At 37.3% G+C, this 24813-nt stretch overlaps 1 protein-coding gene across 1 annotated transcript; it reads left to right on the top strand.

Annotated features, from left to right (window-relative positions):
- Positions 1 to 19343: 19343 nt before the first annotated feature.
- FSCB (fibrous sheath CABYR binding protein) lies at positions 19344 to 22249 on the top strand. Its single transcript, XM_003263741.3, has one exon. It carries the CDS (start codon positions 19799 to 19801, stop codon positions 22088 to 22090), a length of 2292 nt encoding a protein of 763 aa, XP_003263789.2. The 5' UTR covers positions 19344 to 19798; the 3' UTR covers positions 22091 to 22249.
- The last annotated feature ends 2564 nt before the right edge of the window (positions 22250 to 24813 follow it).

The following is a 24813-nucleotide window of genomic DNA, read 5'->3' as shown; positions in this document are numbered from 1 at the left end:
TTCACCTCCTTTATTTCTCTAGCTAAATTCTGATTTAATCTGAAAGCAATACTATTAATCTAAAACACTTAGACAAAGTGATTGGTAACTGTACGTTCTTATCTGGAAGTTATAATTTAAATCATATAGCAGTGACTTCAAAGTTTATGACATAATAACATCCTCAGATCCCTAAATATGATAAGTGCATTATTCACTGGCTTTGCAGGAAAATGTTCTATTTGTGTAATTTAAGAAGAGTTTAATAAGAGAACTAGTTATAGATGTCTGAGCAGAGTATAGGGAAATCACACAGGATACCTTGAGGCTAGTAACATCATTATCCCTAGGCTGAAAGGGGAAGGAGAATATTGGTTTGGAGGCAAGAAAAAGTGGGAGTGCTGTGTGGAGAAAGCTAAGTCAGAGGGATCTTATAAAAGCTGTGATGTTTGTCTGAGAGACTCAGCCAGCTTGAAGCAACTCTTCAGTAAAGGAGCTGGGAGAACTTCACTATTCTGCCTCCATCAGATCTCTGCTAAGTGCACCTCATTTGCTGAATCCAATCAAAGTCAGAGAGCAATGCCACTCATTGTTGAGGTCCATTTGGCCCATACTCCTGGGGTAAAATATAGGGAGAAGAGTGAAGAGAAGATCTATAATAATAAATAGAAGACAGAATAATATTTAATTTAAAACTTGAAGATTCAGAGGCACTCATATATTTCTGAATGCTTGTGAATAATCATATGAATATTGATTTGAATTGTATACTTCTTTGAAATTATTCTGAATATGCACTAACTTACTGATGTATTCTGGAACTAACTTTATTGAATTAATAAACACACACACATACAGACACCCCTGGCATCTTGTTATAGAGGTAAAGTGAAGAATTGTAAAATCATACACACAAACCCAATATCCTTCTATCCCATACTTATTTGCATTTTCTAGATGTTTCTTTAAGTAAAAAAAAAATGACCGAAACAATATCTAAAAAAAACCTGCCATATCTATATCTATATCTATATATCTTTTGCCATAAACACTAAATGTATATATGTATGTATATGTGTGTATATATATATATATATATCTTTTGCCATAAACACCAAATAAAAAGAAGAGTGAGACAAAAATAGTTCTGTAGCCTGTGATTAAACAAGGGTTACCTTGTTTAATAAGACATTGCAGCCTACACTTACAATAAAACACTTTTTAGTCTGAGATATTTGGGAACATTGAGACTACACTATCTCAGGATGCTTCATATCTTTGTTGCTTTGGCTACTACACATGCTAAACTTTGCCTGAAAAAAAATCTATTCTTTTGTTCTGTCAAAGCAAAAAATTGCATCAAAGCAAGCTAAACCAGCAAGGAAGACTTTGTTTGATGCTATTGTAATAGAAGAGAGATGAACACATTGTCTGAACTCAACTTCACTAAAACAAAAGACGGGAGGATTTTTGAGAGACAAAGACCTGGGGTGGGGCAAATCTTAGGTCATCTGTGCTTGCTAATTGGCCTTACTGAAAGGAAAAGTAAATTTTCTTATGTCTTCATGACAGAAGGTAGTTTTACAGCTTGGAGCTGAATGTAGTCTTCTATCCTCCCACAGAGACTGGAAGATGGGGCACTATCTTCTTAGATGATGACATTTCAAAAGGATGGCTCTCAGGTCCTTGAGAAAGCAGTCCTGGATTGTAAAACTGGCAAGACGCTTTTAGAAAGATTTGCTTTTAGAAAGAAAGATGTATATCTTAGAGGAGCAGAGAAAGAATTTACAATTACGAGTTTATTTTTTAAATAAATGCTCTAAGAAAACAAGTCCCAGAGAAGAAGCCTATCTGAAATTTAGTCAAGCTGAGGGGGACATAGGCCATCTTGGTCAACTCTCATACTCATTTGATTCCTCTTCTAATCTTTCATTGATCCCATCCAATTCAATCCTTTTACTTTGGGTGTTTCCCTGACCCTCACAAAAGATTTCAGACATTGTCAATATATTGATGGCCTGCTACATCCATCTCTGCTTTAACTGAAGGTGCAGCTGACACTGATCCAGATCAGAGGACCTATTTCACCAGTACCATGATCCTTGACCCACAGAAACAGAATAAAATTGGGTTGTTTTAAGATGCTCTATTCGTGGTCGTTTGTTTTGCAGCATAGGCATTAATACACTTCTTCCTTGTTCCTGCAATCATTATAAACACAGAGGACAGAGGAAACTGAAAACTCTGCAGTGTTTTTATGTGGCATTTAAAACAAAATCACAATTCTTGGTAGAATCTGTAAGTCGCTGCATCATCAGGCTCCTGTCTACTTCTTCAAGCATATCTCGTGCATGCTTTCCTTACTTGGCCTTCCCTCCAGCCACAGCAGTTTTCTTACAGTTTCTAGAACACGGCATTTGCCTCCTAATGTGCCTCTTTTTTGCTTTCTCTATTAGAAGCTCTCTCTTACAAACCCCTTCAGCTCCTGTTAACCTAGGTAAAGTATATGCTCTCTTCACTACTTAATATACTTTTTAAACTTGATTTTAAACTTATGTATATTACAGTTTCTCCCACTAAACTGTAAGGTACATGAAGGCAAGAAGCAATGTCTGGTTTTTTCATTTCCCTAATACCTAGCAGCAGTCATTGGAATATATAGGTGCCCAAAAATATTTCTTCAGGGAATAATTATTTCAAAAATTCAAGTTTCTTGAAGTAGAGTTGTTGGTAAGTTCTGTGCATATTTCAGAAACTTTATATATTCAACGCATAAAAATTGTATATATGTAAGTTGCACAATGTGATGTGTTTTTTGTGTTTTGGGTTTTGTTTTTGAGACAGGGTCTCCCTCTGTCACCCAGGCTGGTGTGCAGTGGTGCAATCTTGGCTCACTGTGATCTCTGCCTCCTGAGCTCAAGTGATCCTCCCATCTCAGCCTCCCATGTAGCTGAGACTACAGGCATGAGCCACCATGCCTGGCTTATTTTTTAATTTTTTTTGTAGTAACAAGGTTTCACCATGTTGCCCAGGCTGGTCTCAAACTCCTGAGCTCAAGCCGTCCACTTGCCTCAGTTGCCCAAAGTGCTGGGATTATAGGCATGAGCCATTGTGCCCAGCCCAATGTGATGTTTTGGTATATGTATTATGAAGTGATTATCACAATTAACATATTCATTACCTCATATAGTTACTATTTTTTTGTAGTAAAAGCATTTAAAATCTACTCCCTTAGCAATTTCAAGTATATAATACATTATTAACTATAGTTACCTTGTACATTAAATCTACAGAATTTAGAAATTTGATATGTATTTTCAAATTGTCCAGAATAAAGATTATATCAATTCAAACTCTAGCCAGAAATGTGGGAGATTATCCATTTACTAGCACTTTATTTTTTGGGTATCTTTAAAATAAATCTTTGTTACTTTTACATTGGAATTATTTTAATTTTTATTTCAGAAGTGAATTTGATCTCTTTCATTTATTTATTTGTCTTATTTTTCTTAAGTTTTCCATTTATGCCTTTTGTTAATTTTTCTATTGTGTTATTTTTATATTGATTTTGGATATTAAGGCTAAATATGTGAAATTTCACACTTATTTTTCTTAGTTTCTCATTGCATTTTATTTTTAATGTACAGAGATTTTAAAATGTTATGGCTTCTGTCCTCACCTTTCTACTGAAGTTGCTCTTACTATTAATAAAATTACCAATAACCACTTCATTGTTATATCAAATGGGCATTTTTTCAGGCTTCATCTTACTTTTTCTATTCGGTTAAAAACAAGGCAATATAGGTCACAGTTTAGATATTTGCCCTATATTAATTCGTAGCATCTCTGCCATCACTAAATCATAGCTTTCAAAGTCATTAGAATTATAAGTAAAATTAAATGCTACTCAGAGAACTTGTTTTGATAAAATTAAATCATCAGGAGGAGGCCTTTCAGCAAATCTCTCTGGTTTTATGATTATAGAAATGGGTTGAACATGGTAATGACAAGCCTGAATAAAAAATAAGGAAACAGATACCGGAGAGTGAGAGTCAGAAATACAATGTGTCAGGCAAGAGTCAGAAACATGGGGCTACAAAATGATGTAATAGTTTCCTAGGGCTGCAACAAGAAAGTACCACAAATTGAGTTATGATAACAAATTTATTCCCTCAAAGTCTGGAGGCTAGAATTCCCAAATTAAGGTGGCAGCAGGACCATGGTCCCTCTGAAGCCTCTTGTAGTCCCGGATATTCCTTACTGTGTGGCAGCATAACTCTAATCTCTCAATCTTTACATGCCCATCTTCCTTCTGTGTCTGTGTCCAAATTTTTCTTTCTCTCTCTCTCTCTCTTTTTTTTTAAGGAGACATACTCCATCACCCACGCTGGAGAGCAGTGGCACAATCTTGGCTCACTGCAACCTCCACCTCCCAGGTTCAAGCGATTCTTGTTTCTCAGTCTCCTGAGTAGCTGGAATGATAGGCACACAGTACCATGGCTGACTGACTTTTATATTTTTAGTAGAGAAAGAATTTTGCCATGTTGTCCAGGCTGGTCTCAAACTCCTGACTTCAAGTGATCCACCTGCTTCGGCCTTCCAAAGTGCTGAGATTACAGGTGTGAGCCGCTGCACCCAGCCCCAATATTTTTCTTCTCATAAGGATACCATTTTAACCTAATTACATCTGTAAAGACCCTATTTCCAAAGAAGGTCATATTCACAGGTACTGGCGGTAGGACTTCAACGTATCTTTTGGGGAAATACAATTCAATCCATAACAGATGTGAAGCAAGTGAGGGAGAAAGGGCTGAATCATCTGAGATTTCTAGAACAAAAGATAAAATGCCAAGTCCTAAATTGAAAGAGAGTTTGTGTAATGATTAGTGGGGTCATATAGATGAGCCGAGCAAAAGAAACATATGTATGTCTAAAGAATGGAATGAGAAACTGCTCCATGAAATCTCATCATTCTACTTGAAATCTTAGGTAATTTTTAAAATTATCTATGCATGCTATTTTTATGAACAAGCTAATACTAGTAGCAAAAGGCAGTTTACTATGACAGTTTGGTACATGATTAAGAAAGATCAAGTTCTGACTTCCAGTTCCAAAATGGCAGTGTAGAGGCAAGCTGGCTTCCCTCCCTCTCCTCCATGCAGGAAACCAAAAACAAACACGGAACACTAAGATTTTCACCACCAACAACCCAGAGCTCAAGTGTGACGATGTGAGACAGTTGCTGGGACTTCAGAGAAGTGGAAAAACTCTGAGTAGATGGTAGGAGAATTGATTTTCCACATCCATAATGCCCCTCCACCCCCATTCTGCCCAGCACCAAGCATTTTAAAAAATCTCCCCACAACTCATGATTTATACAGTGGAAGAAGTGAAATTCAGGTTCTTGACCAGCTTCTCCACCTTCTTGAGTTCTCATGGGAAGCATCATGACTGCCTGAATAGAGAAATATCTTTGAGGACAGGCAGAGACAATGAGGGGAGCTGGTACTACTATTTCCTAATCCTAGGAACTCTGCTGTGTAACTTGGCCAAAGGAGATGCCAAATCAGAATGACTGTTCAGCAGCAGCACACTGTAGAAGGTATGTTCTTTGGATCCACTGGACAAAAACCCCTAGTCACTCTTCCCACACTGCTGGGATAATCCTTTTGGAACACCCCCTACTTGGGACAGGAAGCACTCTGACCATTTATTATAGCTGAAGTGAACCTGGGTCTAAGATGTCACTCAGCATCAACAAGGAGGCAGTGACCTACAAGATTTGCTAAGCAAATATATTCAGTAAAAACCAAAACAAGGCAGACAGAGTAAACTAGAATAAATAACGAATTATTCAGTAGAAAGACACAGACGTATGCCCACAAGAAACAACAGCAAACAGAAAACCATTACCTCCCAATGAGGACAAAGTAAAAATTAAATGACTGATTCTAACAAGATGGTGATAGGTGAGCTCTCTGACCAAGAATTTGAAATACCAATATTAAGAAAACTCAGTGAGCTCCAAGGTAACACAGAAAAGAAATTCAGAAATCTAGCAGAGAAATTTAACAAAAAGATTAAAACAAGACATTGCTGAAGTGAATACATTTGCTGAATTGAAGCACTCTTTAGAGGCCCTCAACAGCAGAATGAACCAACTAATGAAAAAAATCAGCGAGCTTGAAGGCCAGCTATTTGAAAATACACAGAGGAGAAAACAGAAAATGAATAAATGGAATGAAGACCACCTAAAAGACATAGAAAATTATTTCAAAAGACCAAATCTAAGAATTATTGGTGTTCAGGAGGGAGCTGAGCAAGAAGGGTGTAGGAAGTTTATTCAAGGGAATAAGAACAGAAAACTTTCCAAAACTTGAGAAAGAAAGAAATAACTATGTACAGAAAGGTCTTAGGGCACCAAACAGATTCAACCCAAATATGGCTACTTATCATAAACCATATAATAATTAAAGTCTCAAAGATCAAAGACAAACAGATGTCAGGAGCAGCAAGAGAAAAGAAACAACATAGGAAAAAGTTCCAAATTCATCTGGCAACAGACTCCTCAAACCATATAGGCAGGAGGGACTAGAATGACTTTTTCAGTGTGCCCAAAGGAAAAAAAAACTGTCATCAAAGAATACCGCATTCCGGAAAATTAACATTTAACTACGAAGGAGAGACATATAATTTTTTTTTCTCAGACAAAAACTGAGAGAATTCACCGACACCAGACTTGTCTTGCAAGAAACGCTAAAGGGAGTTCATCAGTCTGAAAGAAAAAAGCACTAATGTGTGAAAGAAAACTTTAAGGTATAAAACCCATTGGTTAATTAAGTAAATGGGAAAATCTAGAGTACTCTATTACTGTATTTGTAGTGTGAAATCCACTCATAAATCTAGCATGAAGCCCAAAAGACAAATATATAAAGAACAATAATGCTACAACAACCTGCTAAGACATAGATAATATAAAAATGTGTACATTGAGACAACTAAAAGTCACAGTGTGGTTGGGGACAAGTTAGAGTTAAAGTGTAGAATTTCTTTATGTGGGTTTTTTTACTTTTGTTTCTATTATTTTGCTTGTGATGTAAGATAAGTTGTTGCCTCCTTAAAATAACTTGTTACGTAAATAAGATGTTCTTTGTAAGCCTCATGGTAACTACAGTGAAAAACCTGCACTAGATTCACTAAAAATAAAGAAAATTAAAACAAACTACCAGATACAACCACTTAACCACAAAGGAAGACAGAAAGAAAGGAAGGAGAAAAGGAAGAGAGGAATCTTAAAACCATAAAACAAGCCAAAAAATGGCAATAGTAAGACTTATCAATAATAACACTGAATGTAAATAGTTACAATTCTTTAATTAAAAGGGCTAGATTGGCTGCATGGATTAAGAAACAAGACCCACCTAAGTGCTGACTTCAAAAAACCACGTTACCTATAGAGATACATATAAACTGAAAGTGAAGTGGTGGAAAAGATATTCCATGTAACTGGAAACCAAAAATGAACAGGGGTAGCTACACTTATATCAGATAAAATAGTTTACAAATCTAAGACTGTAACAGTGGCAAAGAAAGTCACTATATTATGATAAAGAGGTCAATTCAGCAAGACAATATACAAATCCTAAGTATCTATGCATTTAACACTGGAGATCCCATATATATAAAGCAAACATTAATAGATCTAAAGGGAGAGACAGACTGCAACACAAAAAATAGTAGAGGACATTAATACTCCACTTTCAGTAACAGACCGATCATCCCGACAGAAAAGCAACAAAGAAACAGAGTTAAACAATATGCTAGATTTAATAGGCCTAACTGATAAAGAATTTTTAACCTAACTGGTGCAGAATACACATTCTTTTCATCAGCATAGGGAACATTCTTTAGAAAAGACCAGGCTACAAAGCAAGTCTGAATCAATTTAAATAAAAACCATATCAAGTACCTTTTCTGGCCACAATGGAATCAAACTAGACATCAGTAACAAGAGGAACCTTCAAAAATACACAAACACATGGAAATTAAACAACATGTTCCGGAAAAACCAATGAATCAATGAAGAAATTAAGAAATTTAAAATTTCTTGAAACAAATGTAAATGAAAATACAACATATCAGAATCTATGGGATATGGCAAAGCAGTACTAAGAAGGAAGTTTATAGCAATAATACCTGTATGATAAAAGTAGAAAGCCCTCAAAATAAACAACCTAATGATGCACTGCAAGGAATTAGAAAGGCAAGAACAAACAAAACCCAAAATTAGTACAAGGAGAGAAATAATAAAGATCAGTGCAGAAATAAATGAAATGGACGCTAAAAAACAATACAGATCAGCAAAACCCAAAAGGGTTTTTTGAAAAATATAATCGACAAAACTTTGGCTAGACTTAGAAGAAAGGAGATGATTGAAATAAATAAAATCAGAAACAAGAAAGGAGACCCGACATCCAAAACATCAGAAATACAAATAATTCTTAGAGACTACTATGAAAAACTATATGCCAACCAATTTGAAGACCTGAAAAAACGGATAAATTACCGGACACATAAAACCTGCCAATATTGAACCATGAAGAAATAGAGAACCTCAACAAACCAATAACAAGTAATGATAGTGAAGCTGCAATAAAAAGTCTCTCATTAAATAAAAGCCCAGGACCTGAGGGCTTCACTGTTGCATTTTACCAAACCTTTAAACAAGAATTAATATCGATTCTCTTTAAAGTATTCCAGAAAATAGAAGAGGAGGGAGGACTTCCAAGGTCATTTTCCAAGACCAGCATTAATCTAATTCCAAAACCAGAGAAGGACACAGCAAAAAAGAAAACTACAGGCCAATACCACTGATGAACAAGATGCAAAAATCCTCAACAAAATACTAGCAAAGTGAATGCAACAACACATTAAAAAGATCATTCAGCATGATCAAGTGGGGTTCATCCCACGGATGTAAGGATGGTTCAACATATGTAAATCAATGAACGTGGTACATCACCTTACCTGAATCAGGAACGAAAATTACATGATCATTTCAATAGATGCCAAAAAAGCACTTGATAAAATTTAACATTTCTTTATGATAAAAACCCTCATCATAGTGGATATAGAAAGGACATACCTGAAAATAATAAAGACCACATATGACAAACCCACATCTAGCATTGTGTTGAATGGGGAAAAACTGGAACAAGACAAGCATGCCCACTTTTGCCACCATTATTCAACATAAAACTGGATGTCCTAGACAGATCAATTAGGCAAGAAAAAGAAACAAAAAGCATCCACACTGGAAAGGAAGAAGTCAAATTAGCCTTGTTCACAGATAACATGATCTTATACATAAAAAAACCTAAAGACTCCACCAAAAAAGCTGTTTAAACTGGTAAATTCAGTAAAGTTGCAGAAACAAAATAAATATATAAAAATCAGCCATATTTTTATATGCCAATAGTGAACAATCTGAAAAAGAAATCAAGAAAGCAATCCCATTTACAGTAGCTGCAAAAATATAAAATACCTTGGAATCAATCTAGACAATGAAGTGTAAGATCTAGACAAGGAAAACTATACAACTTTAATAAAAGAAATAGAAGATTATATAAAAAATGGAAAGATATTCCATGCTCATGGACTGGAATAATTAACATTATTAAAATTACAATTCTACTTAGCAATTTATAGATTCAGTGCTATCCCTAACAAAATACCAATGATATTCTTTACAGAAATAGAAAAAAAAAATTCTAAAATTTGTATGAAACCACAAAAGACCCTGAATAGCTAAAGGAGTCCAGAGCAAAAAGAACAAAACGAGGCATCATACTACTACCTGACTTCAAAATTTACCACAAAGTATAGTAACCAAATAACACAGTACTGGCATAAAAACAGACACATAGATCAATAAAACAGAATAGAGAACTTTGATATAAATCGAAGAATTTGCATACAATCGAATCATTTTTGAGAAAGACAACAGGAACACACAATGGGGGAAAAGATAGTCTTTTCAATGAATGGTGTTGGGAAAACTGGATCACTATATGCAAAAGAATGAAACTAGACTCCTATCTCTCACCATACACAAGAATCAAATTAAAATGGATTAAAGTCTTAAATCTAAGATATAACAGTATGAAACTAGTAAAAATACTCCAGGACATTGGTCTGGGAAAGCACAGGCAACCAAAGCAAAAACAGACAAATGGGATGACATCAAGCTAAAAATCTTCTGCACAGCAAAGGAAACAGCCAACAAAGTGAAAAGACAACCATAGCAATGGAGAAATCATTTGCAAACTAATCATCTGACAAGAGATTGATAACCAGAATATACAAGGAGCTCAAACAACTCACTAGAAAAAAAAAAACCCAAATAATCAAATTAAAGAATGGGCAATCATTATACCGAAAAGATACCTATACTAGTATGTTTACCACAGCAATATTCACAGTAGCAAAGATAAGGAATCAGCTTAAGTGTCCATCATCGGATGACCAGATAAAGCCAATGTAGTGTATATACATGATGAAATGCTTTTTAGCCATAAAAAAGAATAAAATTGCTAGGTGTTTCAAAATGGCAGAGTAGGAACAGTTCCAGTCTGCAGCTCCCAGTGTGATCAATGCAGAATATGGGTAATTTCTGTATTTCCAACTGAGGTACCTGGTTCAGTTCACTGGGACTGGTTGGACAGTGGGTGCAGTCCATGGAGGGTCAGCTGAAGCAGGGCGGGGCACCACCTCACCCAGGAAGCGCATGGGGTCGGGATTTCCCTTTCCTAGCCAAGGGAAGCCATGACAGGCTGTACCTGGAAAAAAACAGGACACTCCCACCCAAATACTGCACTTTTTCAATGGTCTTAGCAAATGGCACACCAGGAGATTATATTTCGCCCCTGGCTTGGCGGGTCCCATGCCCACAGAGCCTTGCTCACTGCCAGCACAGCAGTCTGAGATTGACCTGCGAGGCAGCAGCCTGGCAGGGGAGGGGCATGTGCCATTGCTGAGGCTTGAGTAGGTAAACAAAGCAGCCTGGGAAGCTCAAACTGGGCAGAGCCCACTGCAGCTCAGCAAGGCCTGCTGCCTCTGAATAAAAGGCAGCATAAACTTCTGCAGACTTAAACATCCCTGTCTGACAGCTCTGAAGAGAGCAGCGGTTTTCCCAGCATGGTGTTTGAGCTCTGAGAATGGACAGACTGCCTCCTCAAGTGGGTCCCTGACCCCCATGTAGCCTAACTGGGAGAGACCTCCCAGTAGGGGCCGACTGACACCTCATACAGGTGGGTGCCCCTCTGGGACGAAGATTCCAGAGGAAGGATCAGGCGGCAATATTTGCTGTTCTGCAATATTTGCTGTTCTGCAGCCTCTGCTGGTGATACCCAAGCAAAAAGCGTCTGGAGTAGACCTCCAGCAAACTCCAACAGACCTACAGCTGGGGGACCTGACTGTTAGAAGGAAAACCAACAAACGAAAAGGAATAGCATCAACATCAACAAAAAGGACATCCACACCAAAACCCCATCTGTAGGTCACCAACATCGAAGACCAAAGGTAGATAAAACCACAAAGATGGGGAGAAACCAGAGCAGAAAACCTGAAAATTCTAAAAACCAGAGCAACTCTACTCCTCCAAAGGATCGTAGCTCTTTGCCAGCAGCAGAACAAAGCTGGATGGAGAATGACTTTGATGAGCTGACAGAAGCAGGCCTCAGAAGGTTGATAATAAAAAACTTCTCTGAGCTGAAAGAAGATGTTCAAACCCACTGCAAGGAAGCTAAAAACCTTGAAAAAAGATTAGATGAATGGCTAACTAGAATAAAGAGTGTAGAGAAGTCCTTAAATGACCTGATGGAGCTGAAAACCATGGTACAAGAACTACGTGACGCATACACATGCTTCAATAGTTGATTCAATCAAGTGGAAGAAGGGGTATCAGTGATTGAAGATGAAATAAATGAAAGAAAGGGAGAAGTTTAGAGAAAAAAGAGTAAAAATAAACAAAGCCTCCAAGAAATATGAGACTATGTAAAAAGACCAAATCTACGTTTGATTGATGTACCTGAACGTGACGGGGAGAATGGAACCACGTTGGAAAACACTCTGCAGGATATTATCCAGGAGAACTTCTCCAACCTAGGAAGGCAAGCCAACATTCAAATTCAAGAAATACAGAGAACACCACAAAGATACTCCTTGAGATGAGCAACCCCAAGACACATAATTGTCAGATTCACCAAGGTCGAAATTAAGGAAAAAATGTTAAGGGCAGCCAGAGAGAAAGGTCAGGTTACCCACAAAGAGAAGCACATCTAACTAACAGCGGATGTCTCAGCAGAAACCTTATAAGCCAGAAGAGAGTGGGGGCCAATATTCAACATTCTTAAAGAAAAGAATTTTCAACCCAGAATTTCATATCCAGCCAAACTAAGCTTCATAAGTGAAGGAGAAATAAAATCCTTTACAGACAAGCAAATGCTGAGAGATTTTGTCACTACCAGGCCTGCCTTCCAAGAGCTCCTGAGGGAAGCACATGGAAAGGAACAACTGGTACCAGCCACTGCAAAAACATGCCAAATTATAAAGACCGTCAATACTAGGAAGAAACTGCATCAACTAACGGGCAAAATAACCAGCTAACATCACAATGACAAGACCAAATTTACACATAACAATATTAACCTTAAATGTAAATGGGCTAAATGCCCCAGTTAGAAGACACAGACTGGCAAATTGGATAAAGAGTCAAGACCCATCAGTGTGTTGTATTCAGGAGACCCATCTCACATGCAGAGACACACAAATAAAGGGATGCAGGAAGATCTACCAAGCAAATGGAAAGCAAAATAAAAAAGCAAGGGTTGCAATCCAAGTATCTGATAAAAAAGACTTTAAACCAACAAAGATCAAAAGACACAAAGAAGGCCATTACATAATGGTAAAGGGATCAATTCAACAAGAAGAGCTAACTATCCTACATATATATGCACCCAATACAGGAGCACCCGGATTCATAAAGCAAGTCCTGAGTGACCTACAAAGAGACTTAGACTCCCACACAATAATAATGGGAGACTTAAACACCCCAGTAACAGTATGAGATCAATGAGACAGAAGATTAACAAAGATATCCAGGACTTGAACTCAGCTCTGCACCAAGCAGACCTAATAGACATCTAGAGAACTCTCCACCTGAAATCAATAGAATATACATTCTTCTCAGCACCACGTTGCACTTACTCCAAAATTTACCACATAGTTGAAAGTGAAGCACTCCTCAGCAAATGTAAAAGAACAGAAATCACAACAAACTGTCTCTCAGACCACAGTGCAATCAAACTAGGACTCAGGATTAAGACACTCACTCAAGACTGCACAACTACATTGAAGCTGAACAACCTGTTCCTGAATGACTACTAGGTAAATAATGAAATGAAGGCAGAAATAAAGATGTTCTTTGAAACCAAGCAACCAATGAGAACAAAGACACAACGTACCAGAATCTCTGGGACACATTTAAAGCAGTGTGTAGAGGGAAATTTGTAGCACTAAATGCCACAAGAGAAAGCAGGAAAGATCTAAAATTGACACCCTAACATCACAATTAAAAGAACTAGAGAAGCAAGAGTAAACAAATTCAAAAGCTAGCAGAAGGCAAGAAATAACTAAGATGAGAGCAGAACTGAAGGAGATACAGACACAAAAAAAACCTTCAAAAAATCAATAAATCCAGGAGCTGGTTTTTTTGAAAAGATCAACAAAATTGATAGACCACTAGCAAGACTAATAAAGAAGAAAAGAGAGAAGAATCAAATAGTCACAATAAAAAATGATAAATGGGATATAACCACTGATCCCACAGAAATACAAACTACCATCAGAGAATACTATAAACACCGCTATGGAAATAAACTAGAAAATCTAGAAGAAATGGATAAATTCCTGGAGACATACACCCTCCCAAGACTAAACCAGGAAGAAGTTGAATGTCTGAATAGACCAATAACAGTCTCTGAAATTGAAGCAATAATTGAGAGCCTACCAACCAAAAAAGTCCAGGACCAGACAGATTCACAGCCAAATTGTACGAGAGGTACAAAGAGGAACTGGTACCACTCCTTCTGAAACTATTCCAATCAACAGAAAAAGAGAGAATCCTCCCTAACTCATTTTATGAGGCCAGTATCATCCTGATGCCAAAGCCTGGGAGAGACACAACAAAAAAACAGAATTTTATGCCAATATCCCTGATGAATATCGATGTGAAAATCCTCAGTAAAATACTGGCAAACCAAATGCAGTAGCACATCAAAAAGCTTATCTACCATGATCAAGTCGGCTTCATTCCTGGGATGCAAAGTTGGTTCAACATATGCAAATCAATAAACATAATTTATTACATAAACAGAAGCAACAACCAAAACCGCATGATTATCTCAATAGATGCAGAAAAGGCCTTCGACAAAATTCAACAGCCTTCATGCTAAAAACTCTCAATAAACTAGGTATTGGTGGAATGTATCTCAAAATAATAAGAGCTATTTATGACAAACCCACAGCCAATATTATTGTGAATGGGCAAAAACTGGAAGCATTCCCTTTGAAAACTGGCACAAGACACGGGTGCCCTCTCTCGCCACTCCTATTCAACATAGTGTTGGAAGTTCTGGCCAGGGCAATCAGGCAAGAGAAATAAATAAAGGGTACTCAATTAGGAAAAGAGGAAGTCAAATTGTCCCTGTTTGCAGATGACATGATTGTATATTTAGAAAACTCCATTATCTCAGCTCAAAATCTCCTTAAGCTGATAAGCAACTTCAGCAAAGTCTCAGGATACAAAACCAGTGTGCAAAAATCACATGCATTCCCTCACACCAATAACAGACAAACAGCCAAATCATGAGTGAACACCCATTCACAATTGCTACAAAGAGAATAAAATTCCTTGGAATCCAACTTACAAGGGATGTGAAGGACCTCTTCAAGGAGAACTTCAAGGAGAACCACTGCTCAACGAAATAAAAGAGGACACAAACAAATGGAAGAATATTCCATGCTTATAGATAGGAAGAATCAATATTGTGAAAATGGGTATACTGCCCAAGGTAATTTATAGATTCAATGCCATCCCCATCAAGCTACCAATGACTTTCTTCACAGAATTGTGAAGTTCTTCACAGAACTTTAAAGTTCATGTGGAACCAAAAAAGAGCCCGTATTGCCAAGTCAATCCTAAGCCAAAAGAACTAAGCTGGAGCATCATGCTACCTGACTTCAAACTATACTACAAGGCTACAGTAACCAAAACAGCAAGGTACTTGTACCGAAACATATGTATAGACCAATGCAACAGAACAGAGGCCTCAGAAATAATACCATACATCTACAACCATCTGATCTTTTACAAAGAACTTAAACAAATTTACAGGAAAAAAACAACCCCATCAAATAGTGGGCAAAGGATATGAACAGGCACTTCTGAAAAGAAGACATTTATGCAGGCAATAGATGCATGAAAAAATGCTCATCATCACTGGTCATCAGAGAAATGCAAATGAAAACCACAATGAGTACCATCTCATGCCAGTTAGAATGGCGATCATTAAAAAGTCAGGAAACAACAGATGCCTGAGAGGATGTGCAGAAATAGGAATGCTTTTACACTGCTGGTGGGAGTGTAAACTAGTTCAACCATTGTGGAAGACAGTGTGGCAATTCCTCAATGATCTAGAACTAGAAATATCATTTGACCCATCAATCCCATTACTGCATAGATACCCATAGGATCATAAATCATGCTACTGTAAAGACACATGCACACATATGTTTATTGGGGCACTATTCACAATAGCAAAGACTTGGAACCACCCCAAATGTCCATCAATGATAGACTGGATTAAGAAAATGTGGCACATATACACCATGGAATACTATGCAGTCATAAAAAGGATGAATTCATGTCCTTTCAGGGATATGGATGAAGCTGGAAACCATAATTCTGAGCAAACTATTTCAAGGACAGAAAAGCAAACACTGCATGTTCTCACTCATAGGTGGGCATTGAACAATGAGAACACTTGGACACAGTGGGGGGAATACCCCACCCCAGGGCCTGTCATGGGGTGTGGAAAAAGGGGAGGGATAGCATTAGGAGAAATACCTAATGTAAATGACCAGTTAATGGGTGCAGCAAACCAACATGGCACATGTATGCCTATGTAACAAAGTTGCATGTTGTGCATATGTAGCCTAGAACTTAGAGTATAATTAAAAATAAAAAATAAATAAAGCTTAACCTGGTAGAAAATTAAAAAAAAGAAAATCATGTCTTTTGCTGCAAGGTGAATGGAACTGGAGGCCATTATTTTGAGAGAAACAACTCAGAAACAGAAAGGCAATGCATCTTCTCACTTATAAGTGGGAGCTAAATAAAGCTTCCACATGGATGCGGAGTGTCGAATGTTATAACAATGGAGACTCAGAAGTGTGGGAGATGGAAGTGGGGGATGATAAGAAATTACCTAATGGGTACAATTTATATTGTTCAGGTAATTGTAAGACTAAAATCTCTGACTCCACCACATGCAATGTATCTATATAACAAAATTATACTTGTACCACATAAATTTATACAAAAAATGGGCAAAATATCTGAATAGACATTTCTGAAATGATGACATAGAAATGGTAAACATTGATAAGAGAAAATGCTCAACATCACTAATCAGAGAAATGCAAATCAAAACCACAATGAGATACCATCTCACCCCTGTCAAAATGGCTTGTATCAAAAAGACAGACAAGAGAGGAAAACAGAAAGATCTAAGGACTGGAAATTGAGAATTCAATTTAATTGAAATGGACAATTCAGTTTAAGGAAATTTGGAAAAGTCTTATTTAAGTTAAAGAAGCAAAACTAATCCAATACATGTAATCTTATATTAACCCAATTAGTGCAGTGTTGGCTTTGACATTTATTTCTTGTTGTGAATTGACCCAAAATAGACTTTGAAGATATTACATGAAATTTCAAAAACTTGATTACAAAACACACCTGCAATATCTGTCAGATATAATTGAGAGAAACACCAGGCTCTCTCTTTGCGACCACAAAGATGTTGATAAACAACCCAATGGAGATTGCCCCATCAATTGACCCTTTTATGAAATGTCTCTCTGTAGCATGCAGTACTATTCTATAGCGTCATAACTTTCTTTCAAAATTGGAGTCAATCCTCTCAAACCCTACCATTGCTTTATCAGTGAAGTTTGTGGAATAGTCTAAATCCTTCGTTGTTATTGCAACAATGTCCACAGCACTTCACTAGGAGTAGATTACATCTCAAGAAACTACTTTCTTTGCTTATCCATAAGAAGCAGGCCTTCATCCATTAAAGTTTTACCATTTGATTGCAGCAATTCAGTCATGTCTTCAGGCTCTACAGATAATTTAAATTTTCTTGCTATTTCTACCACATCTGCAGTTACTCTCTCCACTGAAATCTTGAAGCCCTCAAAGTCATCTATGAGGGTTGGAATCAGCTTCTTCCAGACTCCCGTTAATGTTGATATTTAGACCTATTACCATTATTCATAAATATTCTTAATGGCATCTAAAGTGGTAAATCCTTTCCAGAGGGTTTAAATTTACCTTCAATTTCAGAACCATTAATGGAATCACTGTCTATGGCAGCCATAGCATTATGAAATATATTTAAATAATAAAATTGAAAATCAAAATTACCCCTTGATCCATGGGCTGCAGAATGGATGTTGTGTTAGCAGGCATGAAAACAACATGAATTTCAAATGAGAGGTCTGTGACTCTTCTTTTCACGTGAACACTTAGAGGCCATTGTAGGGCTATCAATTTGCCTAATTTCAATATTGTTGTGTTTCAAGCAATAGAAAGGCCTGAGGAGAGAGAGAGAGATGGGGGAACAGCTGGCTGGTGGATTAGTCAGAATACATACAACATTTATCTATTAAATTTGTTATATATAGGGTATGATGATGCAAAATATTTACAGTAGTAACATTAAAGATCAGTGATCATAGATCACCACAGCAGATAGTATAATAATGAAAAAGTTTGAAATATTGCAAAAATTACCAAAATGTGACACAAAGAAATGAAATGAGCACATAGTGTTTGAAAAAAATGGCATCAATGGACTTTGTCGATGCAGGCTTGCCACAAACTTTCAATCTGTAAAAAGTGAAGTATCTGTAAAACACAAAAAAGCGGAGTGTAATAAAATGAGGTATGCCTGTAATTCCCAAAGATCCCATCTTTAAATACCATAACTTTGGGGGTTCCAACATATGAATTTGTGGGTAAGGAGACAGGGCCACAAACATTCAGCTCACAACACCAATGCATGTGAAAAAAAGGAATTATTCAATTCACTATGTTTTCTAGGGGCAATATGGTATAAAGAAATTTAAAAATATTCCCAGATTAATGGAGTCATAATTATTATTTGGCATATGGTTATTACATTGTCTCCTATAACTGTATTTTAAAAGTCTATTTTCTCTTCTTAATTTTCATCAGACTAATGCACAACGTTTTTGCATACTGTTTGATCAATATTCATCTTTTTAGTAAAATTCTTGAGTAATATGAGTTAAAATTTTATCTGTATTCCAAATCTAATACAATGTCATCTACAATTTGCTTGACTGGAATTCCTCCTTTTCATAGCTTCAATTTAATGTTTTTATCTTCAGCTGGTGCAGTGGCTCATGCCTTCATCTCAGGTACTGGGGACGCAGGGGTAGGAGTATTGCTTAAGCCCAGAAGATGGAGGCTGCAGTGAGCTATGATTGCACCACTGCACTCCAGCCTGCGTGACAGAGTGAGATCCTATGTCAAAAAACAAGAGAAAAATAAAAATAAAGTTTTTATCTACATTGGGGCATTCATTCCCATGTAGGTACTCAGCAGAGTCTAATGTGACTACTTCAAAAGGTGCATTTTATCTCACTTGGCATGTATTTAGACTCATTCTTTTAGTTGGCAAATTTTGGGTGCAACTACACTCTAAAATAGTTAAATAAAAATTAAAATATTTCATGATGTTTTAGAAGATAAACCTGCCTTCTATATTTTGACAATAGGCTGTTGTGTTACTGAAGGCTAAGAAATGAAGACGAACTTCAGAATTTAAGTTTTTCAAACAGTAGTAACTTCCTTTCAAGTCATATAAAATACATTGATAGAACATCCTCACACATGTTATGGGTTGTTTTGTACAATTGAAAATAGCCTGCAGCATTCTGAGTTCTGCATTACTGTCTTTGATAATAGGATGAAAAGAACAGAATTGAAAGTTCAAAAAAGCATCAATTTCAGCAATTAGAAAGTGGCATTACTGGAATTTACCTGATGTTCTTTTGTAGACAAATGCTTTTTTTCAACTTGACTTGTTTCAAAAAGTAGATTCTCACTTGCAGCCATTACCTATGGATGTATACTAAGTTTGAAAGTCCTAGGAATACCACTGATGGAATCCTGAAGGCAGAATTGGCTATGATGTCATAGACCCTTGAAGGAAACTTCTAAAAGTGATACTTAGTTATAACAGAGACTAAACAAGAAAGACGCTTACTGAATAAGGTGGGATCCAATAAGAGTGTAGTATGGAATGCAATAACTTATGAATTACTTTTTTTCTGAGGGAGTCAACAGAATGACACCTAAGAAAGGCAAAGTCTTTGACACTTGGTACGTTTGTGATTTTTGGTCATTACTTGAAAATTAATAAATTTGAAATCACTAGTCTTAGAAATGGAAGAAAGTGATGACTCTAATCAGCCTATCTCAGCATGTAGGCAAGAAATTCGAAAGAGAAGACGACCCAGCCAACCAATGGTAGACAAAAACCAGCAAACTGATGTAATAGAGAAAAAGAAACACATGGCCATACCAAAATCATCTAGCCCCAAAGCTACCCATCGTATCGGTAATACTTCTGGAAGCAAAGGCAGCTACTCTGCCAAAGCCTATGAGTCTATTAGAGTATCTTCTGAACTTCAGCAAACTTGGACAAAGAGAAAGCGTGGACAGGAAATGACTAGTAAGTCTCTCCAGACAGCCACCATTGTAGAAGAGAAAAAAGAAGTCAGGTTAGTTGAGGAAACCGTGGTACCTGAAGAAAAGTCAGCTGATGTTAGAGAAGGTGCTACTAAATTGCCAAAGAGTGTTCAGGAAGTAGAAATTCCACCAAACATACCTTCAGTTCAACTAAAAATGGACAGATCTCAGCAGACCAGCCGTACAGGATACTGGACCATGATGAACATCCCTCCTGTAGAAAAAGTGGACAAGGAACAACAGACATACTTTAGTGAATCGGAAATAGTGGTTATTTCCAGGCCGGATAGTTCTTCTACAAAGTCAAAGGAAGGTGCCCTGAAACATAAATCCTTGGGAAAGATTTTTGCTAGTGAACACCCTCAACCAGCAACAAACAGCAATGAAGAAATTAGGCAGAAAAGTATCAGCAGAACTTCATTTACTGAGGAGACTAAAAATGGTCCTCTGGTACTTTTAGAAGATGAGCTTAGGGAAGAAGTAACTATACCTGTTGTACAAGAAGGTTCTGCTGTTAAAAAAGTGGCTTCTGCTGAAATAGAGCTTCCACCAACAGAAAAATTTCCAGCTGAAATACAGCCTCCATTAGTTGAAGAGGCCACTGCTAAGGCAGAGCCCAGACCTGCTGAAGAGACTCATGTCCAAGTACAGCCATCAACTGAAGAGACTCCTGCTGCTGAGGCAGCCGCTGCAGTTGCAGAGAATTCTGTTGAAGTTCAGCCTCCACCTGCTGAAGAGGCCCCATTAGTGGAGTTTCCTGCTGAAATTCAGCCTCCATCAGCTGAAGAGTCTCCTTCTGTAGAGCTTCTTCCTGAAATTCTGCCTCCATCAGCTGAAGAGTCCCCTTCAGAAGAGCCTCCTGCTGAAATTCTGCCTCCACCAGCTGAAAAGTCTCCTTTGGTAGAGTTTCCTGGTGAAATGCCATCTGCCTCAGCAGAAAAGGCTCCCATTGAAGTACAGCCTTTACCAGCTGAGGGCGCCCTTGAAGAGGCCCCAGCTAAAGTAGAGCCTCCCACTGTTGAAGAGACCTTTGCTGAAGTTCAGCCTCTATTACCTGAAGAGGCTCCTAGAGAAGAGGCTCGAGAACTTCAGCTTTCAACAGCTCTGGAGACCCCTGCAAAAGAGGCTCCTACTGAATTTCAGTCTCCATTAGCTAAAGAGACCACTGCAGAAGAGGCCTCTGCTGAAATTCAGCTTCTAGCAGCTACAGAGGCTCCTGCAGATGAAACTCCTGCTGAAGCTCGGTCTCCACTATCTGAGGAGACTTCTGTAGACGAGGCTCCTGCTGAAGTTCAGTCTCCATCAGCTAAGGGAGTTTCTATAGAAGAGGCCCCTCTTGAGCTTCAGCCTCCATCAGGTGAAGAGACCACTGCGGAAGAGACCTCTGCTGCAATTCAGCTTCTAGCAGCTACAGAGGCTTCTGCAGAAGAGGCTCCTGCTGAAGTTCAGCCTCCACCAGCTGAGGAGGCCCCCGCTGAAGTTCGGCCTCCACCAGCTGAGGAGGCCCCCGCTGAAGTTCGGCCTCCACCAGCTGAGGAGGCCCCCGCTGAAGTTCAGTCTCTACCAGCTGAGGAGACTCCTATAGAAGAGACCCTTGCTGCGATACACTCTCCCCCAGCTGATGATGTCCCTGCAGAAGAGGCCCCCGTTGACAAACATTCCCCACCAGCTGATTTGCTTCTGACTGAGCAGTTTCCTATACGAGAGGCCTCTGCTGAAGTTTCACCTCCACCATCTGAACAAACCCCTGAAGATGAGGCTCTGGTAGAGAATGTGTCTACTGAATTTCAGTCACCGCAGGTGGCAGGAATTCCAGCAGTAAAATTAGGATCAGTTATTTTGGAAGGTGAAGCAAAATTTGAAGAGGTTTCACAAATGAATTCTGTCCTTAAAGATTTGTCTAATACCAGTGATGGACAGGCTCGCACTCTTGAAATAGAAGGTGTTTTTCATATAGAACTAAAACAACGTCCTCCTGAACTGTAGTCAGGTTGTACCTGAGCTAGCAATCAGAAGCTACGTGGTTTTGGAAGAACATACTTTAGAAAAGGGTGGGCGGCGGGAAGTAGCTTTGTCAATAAGGCAAATTAAAGGGAACCCCAAGACTTGGAATACAGGTTGGAAAATGAACAATAAAAACTGTAACAGCATAAAATTACTTGTGTTACTTTCATTTAAATTTATGGCATGAAAAATATCTATTTTAAAAGTAAGTTTGTAATTGAAAAAAATTACTTAAAATGTCCTTCCTACAGTAAACTTGTTGACACGAGTAAAGTTTACTCTGCAGCCATCTTTTCTTGTCTTTGCCTTCCCTTTATAAGTAAATACAGTTTCTAGTGGAAAAGCCAGTGTCTTTTCTGCAGATCTGTCATCTACTTTAAATTCCTTGAGTCTTAGTCACACTTCTAAAGTTATGTGATGTTCTCTTTCTCCTTATTATAATTCATTGTATCTCTTATTCTCTTTTCATTCAATTCCTTCTGAGACAAGCATTACTTTCCTGGTTTTAGCTTAAGTGTTCTTCTTTATCTTCTTGCACGTTTTACATTTCAATGTCTGGATAGAAAAACTTAACTTCTTTTGTAAAAATCTTCAGTTCAATGAAATGAAGATGGTCATAGATAAAGTACTAAAAAAGGTGTGCAAATAAAGAAAAATATACTTAGATGGCCTTGAGGGCACATCCCTGTGTTTAGTTTTTAATTTGATGTCAACTGAGAATGTGATGAGTCCTTGGGAAGTTTGGCTTATGCTTTTTGCTCTATGAACTGGTAATGAAGAGCAACTTAGAAGAAAATCAAATTACTGTAGTAAAAGCTGTTGAAGTTCTTAAAGGGCATCAAGCCTTAGCAGTACGTATTCTAAGATGTCTGTTATTAAAGGGCATCTAGTTTTCCATGGTTATAACAACTTTGGGAAAATATTTTCTCCAGCTACAAATCAATTACAATGTGCTGAAACGTTGAGATAATTTTCTCAAAAATTTTTAAATTTTGTCAGTGTATTTCTCTATTTAGTGAGAACTCTAGTTTGATGATTTCAAACCTCATTAAGCTTTGATGTCTTATCATTGTTGGATTTTTGTCACATTCTTCATTACCTCAGTAATCAAGAGTATATGATATTTTAAGTAAGTTTTTGAGAATTTTATAAAAATTATGGCAAGAACACTCTTTCTTGTATGTGTTAAATTGGAGGTTGAAAATGTTATTCTAGACTATGTAGAATGAGGGCTGTGTTTTTGCAATGTATAAGTCCTCCATTTTATGTTTTCTGAGATACTTAAATGCAGTTAAACTTGGTTTTCTAAATTAGGTCTTTTTGTTTCTATTTTGGATTTTCTATTGTAGCTTCTTTTCTTTTTAAATTCAGAAGCCACATGAGAGTACAGAATTATACTAGAATGAGAATATGTTTAATAAAGACGGGATCTAACAACTGGCAACATGAGAAAACTTTCAACACTTAAAAGTTGGATGCTTCTGGAGCTGAGGTGGAGCTTATATTTATCTGAATGTATATAGTACACTGTATAAATAGTAAACAAGTGTATTCGTGAGATTCTCGATTCTGGAGTTCAAATTAAAAAGTGCGGCAAATATAAGTTCAGACAGGAGTAGCTGTGAAAATTTAGGGCAAGAAACATTGATTTGATGCTTCTAAGAGACAGGTATAAGTAAGAAAATCTGAATACATTGAACATTGGTAAAAATTCAGTGTGAATAGAAACACATACAGGTGATAGTCTCTACCAAATGTAAGAATGACGTCAGGCTGCTAACCATTAAATTTTTTTTCTTAAATATGAGCTATTTTAAAGATGGCTTTCCTGAGATATAACCTACATAAAATAAATAACATTTACTTAAATTGTACAATTCGATGAGTTCTGACATCATGTATACACCTGTGAAACCATCGCCACGATGAAAACAATGAAGATGGCTATAAGTCAAAAGCTCCCACTATGATCATTTGTAACTTCTCTTTCCCTGCTTCCACCCCTCCACCCCATACATACAAGCAATTTCTGATCTGTTTTCTGTCACTGGAAATTTTTCTGCATTTTTCTAGACTGTTATATAAATAGTAAAAATATATTTTTACTTTTATTGCAAAGTTGTATTCCATTATATGAATATTGCAAAATTTTAAAAGTCATTTGATACACATTTGGGTTGTTTCCAGTTTTTGCTATTCTACGTAAAGCTGCTATGAACATTCATGTATGAGTCTTTGTGTGGACATATGCTTTTATTTCTCTAGAGAAAATACCTAGGTATAGAATGGTCAGCTGTGTGATAGGTGTATGTCTGACTTTAAAATACTGCCAAACTGTTTTCCAAAGTGACAAAACATTTACTTTCTGACCAACAGCTCTTGGAGTTAAAGCTGTTCTACATCCTCATCAACACCTGGGCTGGTTGGTCTTTTTCATTTTATCCACTTTACTAGGAGGATAGTGCTATCTCCTTGTAATTTTAATGTGCATTTCACTAATGACTAATAATTTGGGGCATCCTTTTATGTGCTTATTTGCCATCTGCATATCTTCTCTGGTGAAGCCCATGCTTTTTCTTTTTTTTGTGTCAAATTTAAGAAATGTTTGCCAAACTGAGTATTACTAAGATTTCTTCCTAAGTTTTCTTCTAAAAATGCTATTGTTCTCTTATAGTTAATTCTAAGATCTGTCATCAGTAATCTTT

This window comes from Nomascus leucogenys, chromosome 1a, assembly GCF_006542625.1.
Source record: "Nomascus leucogenys isolate Asia chromosome 1a, Asia_NLE_v1, whole genome shotgun sequence".
In the NCBI taxonomy this organism is placed as follows: Eukaryota; Metazoa; Chordata; class Mammalia; order Primates; family Hylobatidae; genus Nomascus; species Nomascus leucogenys.
Note: the sequence above shows the minus strand (reverse complement) of the source record. Positions and strands in the feature narration are given on the sequence as shown.

Coding starts and splice junctions, on each gene's coding strand:
- FSCB (XM_003263741.3), top strand. CDS start 19,799: ATGGAAGAAAGTGATGACTCTAATCAGCCTATCTCAGCATGTAGGCAA.